The sequence below is a fragment of the Hyperolius riggenbachi genome, chromosome 10 (assembly GCF_040937935.1).
Source record: "Hyperolius riggenbachi isolate aHypRig1 chromosome 10, aHypRig1.pri, whole genome shotgun sequence".
NCBI lineage: Eukaryota > Metazoa > Chordata > Amphibia > Anura > Hyperoliidae > Hyperolius > Hyperolius riggenbachi.
This window is the reverse complement of record NC_090655.1, coordinates 150,302,715-150,318,438: the sequence shown is the minus strand read 5'-3', so window position 1 is coordinate 150,318,438 and position 15,724 is coordinate 150,302,715. Positions and strand designations below refer to the sequence as shown.

Genomic DNA, 15,724 nt, shown 5'->3' with positions numbered 1-15,724 from the left:
CATTGACATGTCGCCAAGATTAACACGTGAGGAGCGGATAGGAATTGTGTTGATGTCTGGTGAACGCAGTAACCGGGTTATTGCAGCAGATTTCAATGCAAGACACCCTACGAGACCACCCATCTCCCATGCTACAGTTAGCAAACTGCTTGCTAAGTTTCGTGAAGCTGGTTCAGTGTTGGAATTGCCAAAATGTGGACACATGAAATCTGTCACTAATGAAGAAACATCAGTGGCTGTCCTAGCTTCTTTCAGCAAGAGCCCACAGCGTAGCACTCGCCGTATGTTACGGGAGAGTGGCATTAGTCGAACATCCCTTTGGCGGATATTAGCTAATCACAAATGGCACCCTTACAAACTCCAGCTACTGCAGTATCTCAACGAGGATGACCCAGATTGGTGCACTGAATTTGCAGAATGGGCAAAACAAAAATTGGAACTCGACCCTTAGTGTACGCAGAAGATTTTGTTCAGTGATGAGGCAAACTTTTATGTGAATGGTGAAGTTAACAAACAAAACCACCACAATTGGTCTGACACTAACCCACATTGGATAGATCCCTCCAAGACTGTCGGAACAAAAAAATTGATGGTATGGTATATAGGGTACAAAGATAGTGGGGCCATTCTTCATCAATGGAAACCTCAAGGCCACTGGATATGCAAAATTGCTACATGATGTGTTTCCCTCTTTATGCACTGAAGCTGGCACGTTCCCTGAGTTTTTCCAGCAAGATGGTGCACCACCACATTATGGGTGTCAGGTCCGAGAATTCCTAGATGAACAGTTTCCTGGAAAGTGGATTGGTCATCGTGGGCCAGTTGAATGGCCCCCAAGGTCTCCCGCTCTGACCCCCTTAGACTTTTATCTTTGGGGTCATCTGAAGGCAATTGTCTATGCTGTGAAGATACGAGATGTGCAGCACCTGAAACTATGGATACTGGAAGCCTGTGCTAGCATTTCTCCTGCGGTGTTGCCATCAGTGAGTGAAGAGTTGGAGAAGAGGGTTGCATTGACAATCCAGCACAATGGGCAGCACATTGAACACATTTTATAAGTGGCCAGAAACTTGTAAATAACTCATGAAAGAATAAAGTTACGTTAAAACCAAGCACACCATTGTTTTTCTTGTGAAATTCCCAATAAGTTTCCTATAAAAAAAAAAAGTTGGATTCAAAATGGCTGACTTCAAAATGGCCACCATGGTTGCCACCCATCTTGAAAAGTTTCCCCCCTCACATATACTAATGTGCCACAAACAGGAAGTTAATATCACCAACCATTCCCATTTTATTAAGGTGTATCCATATAAATGGCCCTCCCTGTACACTTGTCAGTGCAATTCCACCCTCACTAAACACAGATGCCGTGCTGACACTTTGGGTTACGGTGTTCTAGGTGGTGGTACCATTTACCAGGATAATGCACCATCTTCAGTCTGTCTTCTTGCAGGTTTCGCAAAAAGGATTGAAAAGACCATCTACTTTGATGTGGAGCAGACTTTCTCGGTTTAAGTAAAAAAAAAAGTTGGATTCAACTGGACACCATTTTTTCTGTTCTGGAAAATCTTTTATTCCTTTCAGAGAGCAAAGCACATACCATCGAGGGAAATGTTCTGGGTGTTTAAATTGAGAATTTTACACCCTGAAGGACTAAACATCTGTCTAGAGCATAACCTGTAAGCTAGAACTGTAATTGAGACAATTGATTCAAGCATAGTTGGACTCCCACTAGCACCAGGCAAGCTAAATTGGACCATTTTTGGTCTGTTTGTATTATGCTATCAGTCTATGAAGTTGCATGGTATAAATATAACTAGTTTGTTCATCTCCTCATCTTTATAGTCCGCCTCACCCTCATCGCCCCCCATCATAATTGGGTTTTCTTCTTGTATACTCCTCCTCCATCATTCTACACATAGAAAGATAGTACATACGGAGGAGATACACCACTCGGATTATTCAATCCACCAGGTCCACCCACAAGACCACCTTAGTTCCCCCCCAGTCCCTAGTGACCCTTGGATGTTTCAATCCATTAGGTCCACCCACATGACCACCCTAGTCCCCCACAGTCCCTAGATATCCCCCAACCCCCATCTTTTACCCCGTGGTATGGTGGATATATCTGTCCACCTTTCTTCCACATGGACCAAGGTTGTGGCCGCCAAATTCTACGGTTGACAATCAAATATCTGCATCTCGCAGCCTAGAAATATCATCTGCGATCAGAGCCCCTGGCAGCCACATTCTTCAACCACCCCTCGAGATACTATCCTCCATTGGCATAAAACAACCCAGCTAAAATGGGTGTGAATTCAATCAATCCATTTCTCCTTAGTTCATCAGACCACACTTATAAGCAGATTACATTATAACAAACACACTATCTTACATATTTATTGAATATTCAACATTTTTCATATAGCCCTATATAGATATATATCTCTCAGATTCTCACAGGCGAGTCCCCCTTAAATGTGGCCTCTGATCTTTTCCACCCAATGATTGAGACCTTCACATCTCATCCACATCTAACATGGCCGCCGGCTGCCACCACGCCCACCTCCAACATGGCCTCTCTCATTGGAACATGCTTTACTATTATGGCCGCCGCTTGCCTCAGCTAATATGGCCTCCACCTTCCCCCATAGCCACCACCAACATGGCCGTCTCTAACAGAACTGGCTCTACCAACATGGCTGCCGCCCGCCTCAGCCTCATACAAGATGGCTACGGAACCACTCCCCCGGATGGGACGATCACCCATCCGGATCCCACGTCACGGGACTCCCTCTCCATGCGACTCTGCCCTAGGGGTTTACCCGTCAGGGCGAATGCACATTTAAACAGTGCAGCAGCGGTCCGCGCATATGGCGCCCACGCTACTCATCAGCTATATTATAGGTAAGCTGCCGTCTGGCATGTCTACACCCCTTCCCCAGTGCACAGGTGCAGCCAACAATACACCACGCATTGGCGCTATAAATGCTCCTGGATTCACCACACACCTACACCAATATCCAAACCGCCCCTCACGGAGCATCAGTCCGCACTATTCAAACAAATACACCTAGTAACGGAGCTCTTTGTCACATCAGAATCTGTAGCCCAGTAAATTTTCCCCTCATTGCATTGTAAACCCAAATATGTACCAAACCGATAGAGGCCCCATGTACTGCATATCAATTACAACACCATATATACTAGGCAGCAACAACAATGCGTATAACTACCCCATGTAGAGTTTAGATTGGGGTAATTCTTTAAATGTGCTCCAATTGTTTCCCTGATGAAATTGTCACGTCACACACTCATATACTATTGATCAGAACGGCACCCAATGTACCAATTACGTGTATATATATTGGAAGTTAATTGTCTAACACTATATAGTTGTCATATCCACAGCTTCTCATGTTGATTGATCATTTCATAAGTTACAGATCAGAATTGCACCCTCTGTATTTTTATGTGTATTTTTAGTGGAAAAACAAGCTTCTATAATTGTACATTTTTAAAAGTTTTTAAAAGTATTTGATTTTATGTTGATTGAATATCATTTTAAGAAAAAGATGTTTTAGTCTGAGCGCCATCTTTGCTTTTTATTATGATATTGACCTGAAGAAGCGACTTGGTCGCGAAACGCGTTGTCCCTAGTGCTTAATAAACTGAATTTTATCATCAATACTACTATGTGTATGAGTCTTCATACCAGGTAAGATTTTCCACTCTTACCTTTAATCGCTAGACGTGCATTGATATACTTCGAAACAAAAGGGCGCCTCCCACAGTGTATTAAAGCACATACCTAGATACTCATAATTATAGGTAATTCACTTGCTTCACCGAAGAGTTTTGCTAATTACTCATTCTGCAGATGTTAAAGGACAGCTAAAATTAAAGGAATATGGAGGCTGCCATATTTATTTCTCTTTAAACAATACCAGTTGCTTGGCTGATGATCTTTTTGGCTGCGGTAGTGTCTGCATCGCACACCTGAAACAAGTATGAGGCAAATCTAGTCAAACTTCAGACAAACATCTGTTCTGCATGCTTCTTCAGGGTCTGAGGCTAAAAGTGTTAGAGGCAGTGGATCAGCAGACAGACGGGCAATTTGCATTGTATAAAGGAAATAAATATGGCAGGCTCCATATCACTCTCACTTCTAAGTACTTAGCTGAAGATAAGTATTGTTTATTAACTTTATCAACCTTACCTAATCAGTGTATTTTACAGAAAATACACACTTTAGCCAGACACTTGTATGGGTAATTAGTAAGTAACATTTGTATAAGTAATTAGTAAGATTGTTGACTGGGGTAAGTGAGGCCTGGTTCACAATGCAAGAACATTTTTTAGCGGTAGTAATTTGAAAAGCTCTTTTGCTAATACAATGCTATGGGTGATTTAAATAAAATCACATTGCTCAAGTGAGAACAAACTTGTAGCATTACATTACCAAGAGCTTTTCAGATCACTAGCGCTTAGAAAAAGCTCTTGCAGTGTGAAGCAGCCCTGACTGTTGGCTGGAGCAAATTAATTACCTGTACATAAGCACGTAGATGGCTTCTTCACCTTATTACAATGAAATGAGTCTTCTGCAAGGGTGACAAAATATATTCGAAAACATTGTTGGTAATGTTGTTACAGTATGTACCCCTAATTTTACCATCACTGTATTTTTCGGACCTTAAGACGCTCTGGACCACAAGACGCACCTAGGTTTAGAGGACAAAAACCAGGGGAAAAAAAATATTCTAAACCTGGTGCATCCATGGTGCAGGGCTTCTTTGTGGATCTTCTCTCTCGCTCTCTCCCCCTCCCTACAATTATGTCCCTGTGTTCCCCTTGTACTTTTTGTATTAATCTTTTGTCCTCATATGTGCCCCCCTCTGTCTCCTATCCTCCCATGTCCTGAGTGTCCCTTATCTTCTGCCCGAGTCCCCGTGTGTCTTGTGCCCAAGTTCCTGTGTGTCCCATCCTTTGTCTCCTGTTCTCTGCCCCCTGTCCTGAGTCCCCGCGTCCCTCCCGTCTCCTGCCCCGATTCCGGTGTGTCCCGTCTTCTGCCCTCAGTTCCGAGTCCCCGTGCGTCCTCCGTCTCCTGCCCGAGTCACCGTGAGTCCAGTCCTTTGTCCCCTGCCCCAGTGTGTCCTCCGTCTCCTGCCCGAGTCCCCGAACCTTTGTCTCCTGTCCTCTGCTCTGTCCCATGTGTCTCTCTATTATCATCCAACGGCATCCATGTAGAGTGTGCAGTCTGTGGCTTACCCGATAAAGGTGTCACAGTGCGGAGATGAGTAGCGGTAATCTTCCTTAGGAGAGCCGCTGGGTGATCCGTGCACGCATCCCTCTCTGTTCACTTCCGCATTAGTGTTGTATACGGAAGTGAAGGGAGAGAGACTTCAGCTGCATACAGGAACCCTCAGCAGCTTTCCTAAGGAGGATTACCGCTACTTATCTCTGCACTGTGGCACTGTTATGCAGTAAGCCACAGCCTGCACACTCTCCACGGATGCCACTGGATGCTAATAGAGACACACATGGGGACAGAGCAGAGGACAGGGGACAAAGGACGGGGGACTCGGGGAGGAGATGGAGAACACGAGGGATCTCGGGCAGAAGACAAGGGGACACACGGAGACTCAGGACAGGGGGGGCAGACACCCGACAAAATTCATACCATAAGACGTAGTGACCCCCTGCCCCAGGAGAAAAAGTGAGTCTTATGCTTCAAAAAATGCGGTATTTAGCATATATAACACTTTACAGAGTACATAGTCAAGTCACTAACTGTCTCTCAAAAGTGCTCCCAATTCAATCCGTATCCTAGTCATCCATCCATCCATCGTAGTCGAGCCAATCTTCGGGGGAAGGCAATTAACTTATGTGTATGTTATTGGCATGTGGGAAGAAACCAGAATGCCTGGAGGAAACCCACACAGACATAGGGAAACATACTTCTTGAACTGGCTGGGTTTTGTACCAGGAAAAAAGCACTGCAAGGCAAGATTGCTATCCACAACGCTACTGTGCTGCTTACTAAGTGCCCCTGATGTAGATAGCATCTCAATTACAGACTTTTTTTTATAATGGGGGGGTGGGGGAACTAGCAGCAGTTTCCCCACAAAATGCAATCAGATTGGGAGCAGATTTCTCCACAAAATGCAATCAGATTGGCTGCAGATTTACCCACAAAACGCATTCAGATTGGCTGCAGATTTGCCCACAAAATGCATTGAGGATTGGTTGATTGGCTGCAGATTTGCCCACAAAATGCACTGTTGATTGGCTGCAGATTTGCCCACAAAATGCACTAAGGATTGGCTGCAGATTTGCCCACAAAATACACTGAGATTGGCTGCAGATTTGCCCACAAAATACACTGAGGATTGGCTGCAGATTTGCCCACAAAATGCACTGAGGATCGGCTGCAGATTTGCCCACAAAATACACTGAGGATACAAAATGCCGTCAGATCGGCTGCTATATATTTACAGCCCCCCTCCGCTCCCCTCCCCTAGTTCCCCTGTGCTGCTTCCGCCGCCTCACCTCAGATCGGCTGCTATATATTTACAGCCCCCCTCCGCTCCCCTCCCCTAGTTCCCCTGTGCTGCTTCCGCCGCCTCACCTCAGATCGGCTGCTATATATTTACAGCACCCCTCCCCTTGTTCGCCCGAGCTGCTGCCGCCGCCTCACCTCAGATCGGCTGCTACAATGGAATCGTTACAGCCCCCCTCCCCTCGTTTGCCCGAGCTGCTGCCGTCGCCTCACCTCAGATCGGCTGCTACAATGGAATCGTTACAGCCCCCCTCCCTTCGTTCCCCCCGTCTGCTGCCGCCGCCTCACCTCAGATCAGCTGACAAGAGATAGCAACCAGCCAGATCAGCGCACGGTAGCCGCGCGCTGAATTTAAATGCAGGAAGTGACATCATCTGTCACATCCAGCATTTAAAATCCCCCGTGCGGCTGCCATGCGCCAGTGTGGTTGGTTCCTATCTCCTGCCCGCCGCCAATCTATTCTGAGGTGAGGCGGCGGTGGCAGCACGGGGAGGGGGGCTGTAAATTCAAATTACAGCAGCCAAGGTATGGGGGAAAACATGGGGGAAAAAAAGATTTAAAAAAAAAAAAAGTCCCCTCAGCTCTGGGGACTTGGGAACTAACAGTGCCAAAGCAGGGGGGCCGCAGCAGAAGGCCTGGCGGGCCGGATGCGGCCCGTGGGCCGCCAGTTTGACAGCACTGGTCTAGAGTACAGAAAGGCGTTCAGCTGATGCGACTTATAATTGTCTGAAGACAAACATTCAGTAAAAACAGGACAAAAAAGAGTCAAAGTTTCTTCAAATTCTTAAGTTTTATTTATCACCAAGGCAAACTTGTAACTGTTGTATTCTGCACAGTACTTTTATGTTTGATATAAAACTCTGCAAAGTGTGCAACACCAACTACAGTTTAGCATACTGGCGAATGTCATAAGTTCTTGCACTATAGGGGTCAGTCATGTATATTTTAGACAAGCTCTGCTATACCATCTACAAACGAGATGGTATACAGGGAATTTAGAAAGCCGGCAGCAATTGTTTTTGATTTGCTTCATTCGCTATAATAATTAGATAATCGATGGCTAAGCATTATGGGAAATACAATTACCCATATCAGTTTGTAAGATCTTGACCCCCTTTCAAGATTCCACAAGATGAAGCAGTGACAAAGCTACAATCACAAGAGTACTAGTGACATTCAAAGGTTGGCATGGCACAGCAATGCATTCATAATCATTGTAAATACTAATAAAATAATTAAGAACTCTGAAATATAAGAAAAAAAAGGTTTTTTTCCCCCAAGTCAAGCATAGTACATCTTAAAAATCAAACCATAGAAACAAAGCTCAAAAGTATCTCATCATGTAATGCACATAAGGACTAAAATGTACGGCTATATTTATATACTGGATATACTAGTCCTTATACAACCAGTAGATTTAACAGGTATGTGTGGCTGAAAAGCAGTATCTTGCTTCACTGACAGGAAATTGTTGCCAGGAGTCTCCGGGACTACAAAGAATTGAATATAAAGGTATAAAGTTTTGTCTCTGGTCTTGCTGTACTAGAGTTTCTGCACTCTTCCTTGTAATAATCCATCAGCATTGTATAAACGTCACCTGCAAAAAATAAAATAAAACAAATTACAAAATCGTAAACTAGTACAGTAAAACCTTGGATTGAGAGTAACTTGGTTTGGGAGCAATTTGCAAGACAAGCAAAAATGTTTAATGAAAATTTGACTTGATAAGCAAGCAACGTCTTGATATACAAGCATGTACCACTGCTATGCTGATGACGCCCAGTTATTTTTGTCATACAACCCTGACACGACAGACCCCATTACAAAAATAAACACATGCTTAGCTGAGCTTCAGGAATGGATGAACGACAACTGGCTTAAACTATATGCTGACAAAACTGAGGTTCTTGTCTTCGGAGGTTAGTGCCCAGCAGCAAAGCAGCTACAGACACAGCCAACACCACTGAGGGTAAGAAGCTCAGACCTTACTAGCTCCAATACTGCATGCAGCTTGGGTTTACTGATTCATGGGGAATGAAACTTCATGAATCACATTTCAGCTGTTGGGAAACGTTCCTTCTTTCACCTAAGGGAGATTGCAAAAATGAAGCACCTCATTCCTTCAGAGAATCTTCCCACCCTAGTGCAAGCCTTCATCACATCACAGATGGACTATTGCAATGCCCTCTATGCAGGCCTTCCAAATAAAGACCTACACCGTCTACAGCTAGAACAGAATGCTGCTGCAAGACTGTTAACAAGCCAACCTTGCCATTGCCACATAACACTGTAACGATCGGTGTAACACAGAGAGGGTCTGATTACCGGTGATCTGCAGTATCACAGAGAATGCAGAATATACCCGATTATTGATGATCTGCAGTATCACCGATAATCAGATATATCTACTAACCTCTGGACACCTGAGATGAAAGTGTTTGGTGCAACAGTAATACTTTGAGGAAAGCACCCGGAAAATGGGAGCAAGACAGTAGGATCTACTGTAAAGGGTTAGCTTCCTTCCACAAGCCTGCTGCTCGCTAAGGGGCGGAGCCAGGCTGAGACAGTGGGAAGGACAGAACGTGAGTGACACCAGTGGTGGAGTGTCACTGACAGATCTGTGAACTATCTCCTAACAGGGGAGATAGTTCTCGAGGTCGGACAAGCCAGGTCGTAAACACACGGACAGATAAAGTACAGAGACAGTAGGCAGATACAGAATCCAGAGACTAGCCAGGTGTCGGCAACAGAGAATCAGAAAGACAAGGTACGAAATTAGAGATCAGGAGAATGGTCAGGAATGCAGAAGGTCATAACAGATAATCAACAATGCCTAAGCTTGAGTGTGAGCTCCAAGATTCTCACACTCCAGGAACTAAACTAGATAATACAAATAATGCAGATGGTACAGAAATCCTAGACTAAGGTGTGAGTTCCATGGCCGTCAACACCTTGGAAACTGGTCTAGATAACAATACAGATAGTAACAGAATTCCTAGGCTAAGGTGTGAGCTCCGTGATCATCAACACCTTTGAAAACTGACTAATACACACAGATACTGACAAGGTCTGAGACACCAGAGAAATTACCAGCACCCAGTATATATACACCAGCGCTCTCTAGCGCCTCCCCTAAGTGCTGGACCAATGGAAGTTGCTGCAATTGTCAGCTGACCGGCCTGGTCAGCTGACCCTCCTCTGACTGCCATAAAGGCCCTGCCTCTCTGCGCGCGCGCGTCCTCCTAAACCAGTGTGGACTATCAGTCCCAGCCACACCAGTCATGTGTTGTAATGTTTCTGCTGTATTAGATGCGGAATCTGCCGCCACGCTGTCTGGGTGTGCGGCGTTTCCTCCGCATTCCGCCTTACTGAGAGAAGCAGGCCTATGCGAGCAACTAGCCGCATTGGACGCGGAATCCGCTGCCCTGTAGTTAGAGCATGCGGCGGTTTCTCCGCGCTCCGACTACGCCCCAGCTGCCGTGTCAAACGCAGAATCAGCCGCCTCACCTAGAGTATTGGCGGCGGCTTTTCCGCGTTTTCTCACAAACACCAATTCTTTGCTCACTATACTGGCTACCCATAAAATGGAGAATGCTTTTCAAAATTGGCATGCTAACATTCAAATCCCTAAATGACCTAGGCCCTGAATACCTGAAGGATTTGTTGCGTCACACCAACAACCTCAGATCAAAAAGATCCAGTAACTTGACAACCCCCAGCCTTTAACTAAAGACCTTTGGAGCCTGAGTTTTCTGTCATGCTGCCCCTACTCTTTGGAATGCCTTGCCAAACTTAATCAAGACAGCTCCAACCCTGGACTTGATTAAATCAAAACAGAAAAGCCACCTCTTTAATCTGGCATTTATGATCACATAACTTTTTCCCCCTGTACACATCACTATGTACTGATCTAATACAAGCTTATGTGCTTTGGGTCCTACAGGAAAAAAGCCCTTTACAAATGCAGCATTTTTGTTGACTGTACAATGTCACATTTCTATGAAATCTTTAAAAGTAGGTTAAAGCAACTGCCATTCCTTGTTAAAGCAACACAAAAAAAGGTTGTAGTGAGCCAACAGATAGCAATGATTCTGTTATATGGAAAGTCTTGTTTACATTTTTAATTTTATATAATACAGCTTTTTGTATTAAATATGTTTCTATAACTTTCTTTGAATTGTGGAAAGAATCATCTGAGATTCCATTAATACTGATGAGGAAATTTGCTTCGAAATAAGTGTTGTAGATTACAAGCATGTTTTCAGAACAAATTATGCCCGCAAACCAAGATGGGTTCCACTGTAAGGTGGTTTTTGACTATACTAATAGGAAACATCATTAACTGGAAAATGAAACTTTGAAAGGTTACAAAAGTTACTCACCAACTGTTTTGTTCTTTTTGAAGAGGAAGCTATACATTTTATAAACATCATGCATTAACTCTTTGTCTCCAAAGGTGAAATACACAAGATCCCGTCCAGACTCTGCAGCTGCTAGAAGCTGTATTAAGGCTGTAAAACAAACATATAGAATATTGTTAAAGAGGAGCAATTACCTGTTAAATCTAAAGAGTAACTCTACCTATACACATAAGCACAGTTATCGGTTTGTCCTTCAGAGTGCATCAATAAGTGAAAATGGATCACCTGTTAGGATGTCTGTATACTGTTCTGGCTACTGCAAACCAGTGCTCAATCAATCCACACTGACAATTATGTCATTCCCTTGCCTAAAAAGCTAGGAAGAAGGCAGTAGGCGGGACTTCTGCTTAGCAGGGGGAGAGTCCGTAACAGTCTGGAGAAAGCCCTACCCTGACTAGACACCAGGTTCCGAACATGTGGTATTGTGTTCAAGGGGTATTTGGGCTTGACGTAGTTAATTACCTACAGCAAAATTAAAGTCATATAAATTGATAAAACCTATATTAACAAGACCAGTTTAGTATGTTAGCCAATTAAAAGCAATAGTGAATGCTTGAAAATAATTTATAAACCAGAGGTGAGAGTGATATGGAGGCGTCTATATCAATTTCCTTTTAAACTATACCAGTTGCATAGCAGACCTTTTCATCTTCTGGCATCAGTAGTCACAACCCTGAAACAAGCATGTGGCTAACCCAGTCAGTCCTGAGTCAGAGCGCCTGAGCATGCTTGTTCAGGGTCTATAGCTAAAAGTATGCAGGTGCAATTTCGCGTGGATGGTTGTGGACAGGAAATGCCGCCCAATTACTGACGGCAATGCCACTTTTTGCTCTGGGGGAGGAGTGGACACCACGGAGGGGAGATGGAACTGCCCTGGTGGTTGTCCCCCCTGGAGCACAAATCCTTCCCTGCATGCACTGTCGTGCCCAGTGTGCCCCCGCCTGGCTCCTGGTGGGTTCGCATGGACCGCTGTGTGCTACCAATCTCTGAGGATCTTTTTCCCCTTGTGACGTACTGATGCTCCCACTAAGCACTATGTTATTGTATTCGCCGGGCAAGGCGACCCTCCCCCTTTCACTACGTATGAGTCATTTTGAAGGAAGCTCTCCCTGTCACTCATGCCGTGTAATACGGCTAGTCCCCTCCTCCTCAGCCCTACCACTATCACTTCCTGGTTCCATGGGCCAATGGCGAGCGTGGTGGGTGGGGCCTCCTGTCAACATCACGGAAGCCCGGACACGCCGCCATTGCCCTAGGACATACGCACGTGAACAAGCGCCACACCGGCGCGAAACGGCTGTTACGCCGTCCTCTCATCCCCTGGTCACACTCCCGTACCCGTCTTCGATACAGGTCAGATCGTTCCGCTTTACACATGTTGTGAACCTGCGTCTCATGTTGTTATGTCTGCTGGCGAAAGTCAATGTTAAAATAAACGTGAATTAAGGAAGCTGTGCACGGACTGCCTCATATGTACTGTGAATAGCTAAAAGTATTCAGAGACACAGAATCAGGGGGGCAGCCAGGGAACCTGCAGCCTCCATATTACACTTGTAACCCTCTAAAAGAGGATAATATGCTGTGTAATGTATTTCTGTGTGTGTAAAGTAAACTTGGCATCCAAGGCAGAAATTAGCATAGTGGAACTAAAACGGCACATGGAGAGAGACGCCTAAGCGTTGAGATGGCCGCATAGACTGGTTGCTAAGGCGACCATGTATATAAAGCAGTAGAACCTTCTGGAAGCTCCGCGCGGCCAGTCAGAGAGCACAGGGCAGGCGCAGAGCGCGCAAGACACAGCCAGAGGGAACTGGTTTTAGCTAGTTTCCCTCAGCGCGCCAGTCAGTCAGTAGGAGAGTCAGGAGGCGATGGGGAGCGGGAGAGGAGGCTGGGGAGAGCACGTCCGCAGCAGTCACCCCATGAGGAAAGGAGGGGACAGGCGGCAACCCAGAGACCACCAGCAGAGAAAGGAGGGCAGCGGTAACAAAGCCAGACAGTTACCAGAGGCCAAGTACAGTGTTTGCAGGCAAGATCTGAGCTAGCGCGGAAGGAGAGAGACTCTGACAGGCCAGATGAGTATAGGCCTTGCGCCAGCTACAAGCCACAGTGTGTGTGTTCAGAAAAGGGCCAGCGTTCAGTGGAGGTTTGCTGAGTGTAGAGACAGTTAACTTAAGCTACTGAAGAGGCATATTCTGATGAAAGTGGTCTGACTAAAATCTGCTTGTTTGATAAAGCCTTAAAGAGACAGTGACATTGTGATGATAATCAGTTTATTGATGCAAGATAGTGCTGCCCAGCCAGAATATAATGTGCAGCTGAGTGTATTAAGTGCAAGTGCCTTTCTGTCACCAGAAAAGTGATCAGCCTCCATTAAGCCCCCTTAGAACTGACACAGTTAGCCATTCACAGTAATCCTGATTCAAAGACATCGTTCCTGTCAACCTGCTTCCATTCATCAGTTCATAGTTTATCAGTTCATGAGTTGATGTGTTCTGCAGTGTTCACTAAAAGCCTGATATGAGAAGTGAACCAAAGTGTGATTTGTGTTATCCAAGTGCACGGCCTGAGAGAGAGAAAGATAATAAAAGCCACGGAGATAAAGAAAACCTGTCAGTGAGAGATAATTGAGTCTGTTAACCTGTCAGCATTAAAGAAGAGAAGTGGAGGAGGAGTTTCACTGCATCTTGTGTTACTAAAGTGAACTACAGTGAAAAGTGGAGTGACATCTGACAGAGATAAAGAGTCAACAAAGTAAGGTTTACAAGTTCTGCAACATAACAAAATTAGAGCTTATTCAGCATAAAGTTCAAACAGCATAAGAAAAGAGTTATATTAAAGCGGTTTAACACCCAGCACTACAACTTTGCTTTAAAAGATTGCTTACAGCTTACAAACTATTATGCCAGATTTTTTTTAAAGCAGAAATTCACTGAATGGGTTAAACATGACATTTTAGTGTTGGATTTAACTAGGAATCCGCATCCGTTCTTATCTTTTAGTTACAAATGTATCTTTATTTGGAATACAAATAGACCTTTGAAAAGCCTGCCGGGGAAGCCCTCTTTGTTCTCTCAAAGCAGTGTTTGTTTGTTACATTGTAGATAGATACATTTGTAACTAAACAAGCAAGCACGGAGGAGGATTTCTAGCTAAATGCAGCACTAAAATGTCATGTTTAATCCATTCAGTGAATTTCTGCTAAAAAAAAAATCTGGCATAATAGTTTATAAGCTGTAAGCAATCTTTTAAAGCAAAGTTGAAATGCTGGGTGTTAGACCACTTTAAAGGAGTGAGATGTTGGTGGTATAGCTGGGTGCATTGGTCAGTTTTGTGCTTTTGTTTTATTTATTTTCATTTCTCTAACCCTTTTTTATTATTTGATTCTTTCTTTATTTTGTTTATTGTTTTGGGAAGCCCTATCCAAACAAGCGGTGCTCAAGAGTATAGTGAGTTGAGAAATACAGTATAAAGAGTAAGAGTCTGAGAGATCTTCTGAGTAAAGTAAACATTCTTTTGGATGCCATATTGCCAACCAACGAACTGTGGAAACTGTTCGGTACCATAATGAAGAGAGTCACTGATCCCCTAAGGTTTTGCTGAGCAATATAGCTTGGACTTGGCTACAAGGGACTGAGACTGTATAGGAACTGAATTGCTCAGTAGACCTGTCTCTGCCCAAGCCCCTATACCTTAGTGATGGTACTGTGATTTAAAGGTGTTGTATTGTAAAGTGGTTGATGATTGTACAAGAAGACGTGTTGTAGCTCAACATTCGTCTAAAAGTTTGTGTAACTTAACCTTTTTATTCCGCAGCCTTTACAGGAGCACCAGCTGGAGAGAAGATTGTATAATTTTGATCGATGATGTGCAAGGGAAGTGTATTTTGTTATTGAAGTGTTACTGGTTGAGGAAAGTTACCAGTGACCACTGTCAGGTCACAAATAAATCTTTGATAATCACATCTGAGTCAGTGTCTGGTGGATTGCTCTCAGTCGGGCCGAGTGATAACGGATAAATCGGGTTACACACTCACCTTAGTTTCCCTTTAAAAACTTTATGTGTCATGGGGTACTTGAGATAATCTTCCCTGTATGAGGGACTATATGGCAAGCACAGACTTTTATTAGGAATACACACCAAAATAATGTTGAGAAACATTGGACTAGAAGATTCCAACTCTACTTCTCCTCCTAGCTTTTTTTGTGTGTGAACAGGAGATCTCACTATATGGGCAGTACAGTGATGTAGTGGATAGCACTTTCACCTTGCTGTCCCCACTCCCCAGTTCAAATCCTTGCCAGGGCATGGAGTTTGTATGTTCTCCCAGGGTTTCCTATGAGCACTCCCACATCCTAACATTATACAGGGTGGGCCATTTATATGGAAACACCTTAATAAAATGGGAATGGTTGGTGATATTAACTTCCTGTTTATGGCACATTAGTATATGTGAGGGGGGAAACTTTCAAGATGGGTGGTGACCATGGCAGCCATTTTGAAGTCGGCCATTTTGAATCCAACTTTTGTTTTTTTCAATAGGAAGAGGGTCATGTGACATCAAACCTATTGGGAATTTCAAAAGAAAAACAATGGTGTGCTTGGTTTTAACATAAATTTATTCTTTCATGAGTTATTTACAAGTTTCTGTCACTTATAAAATGTGTTCAATATGTTAATGTGTTGCCCATTGTGTTGGATTGTCAATGCAACCCTCTTCTCCCACTCTTCATACACTGATAGCAAC

General features: G+C 44.2%; 1 protein-coding gene across 5 annotated transcripts in view; it reads right to left on the bottom strand.

Moving 5' to 3' along the window:
- Positions 1–7,330: 7,330 nt before the first annotated feature.
- LOC137536555 (poly(ADP-ribose) glycohydrolase-like) overlaps positions 7,331–15,724 on the bottom strand; it is a 201,845-nt gene continuing 193,451 nt past the window's right edge. For all 5 annotated transcript variants that reach the window (XM_068258792.1, XM_068258794.1, XM_068258795.1 and 2 more), the window contains 2 exons: positions 10,942–11,070; positions 7,331–8,156 (listed from right to left, as the gene is read on the bottom strand). In XM_068258792.1, the coding sequence (XP_068114893.1) occupies positions 8,050–8,156; positions 10,942–11,070 (236 nt within the window). In that variant the 3' untranslated portion in view covers positions 7,331–8,049. The remainder of the gene's footprint in view (positions 8,157–10,941; positions 11,071–15,724) is intronic.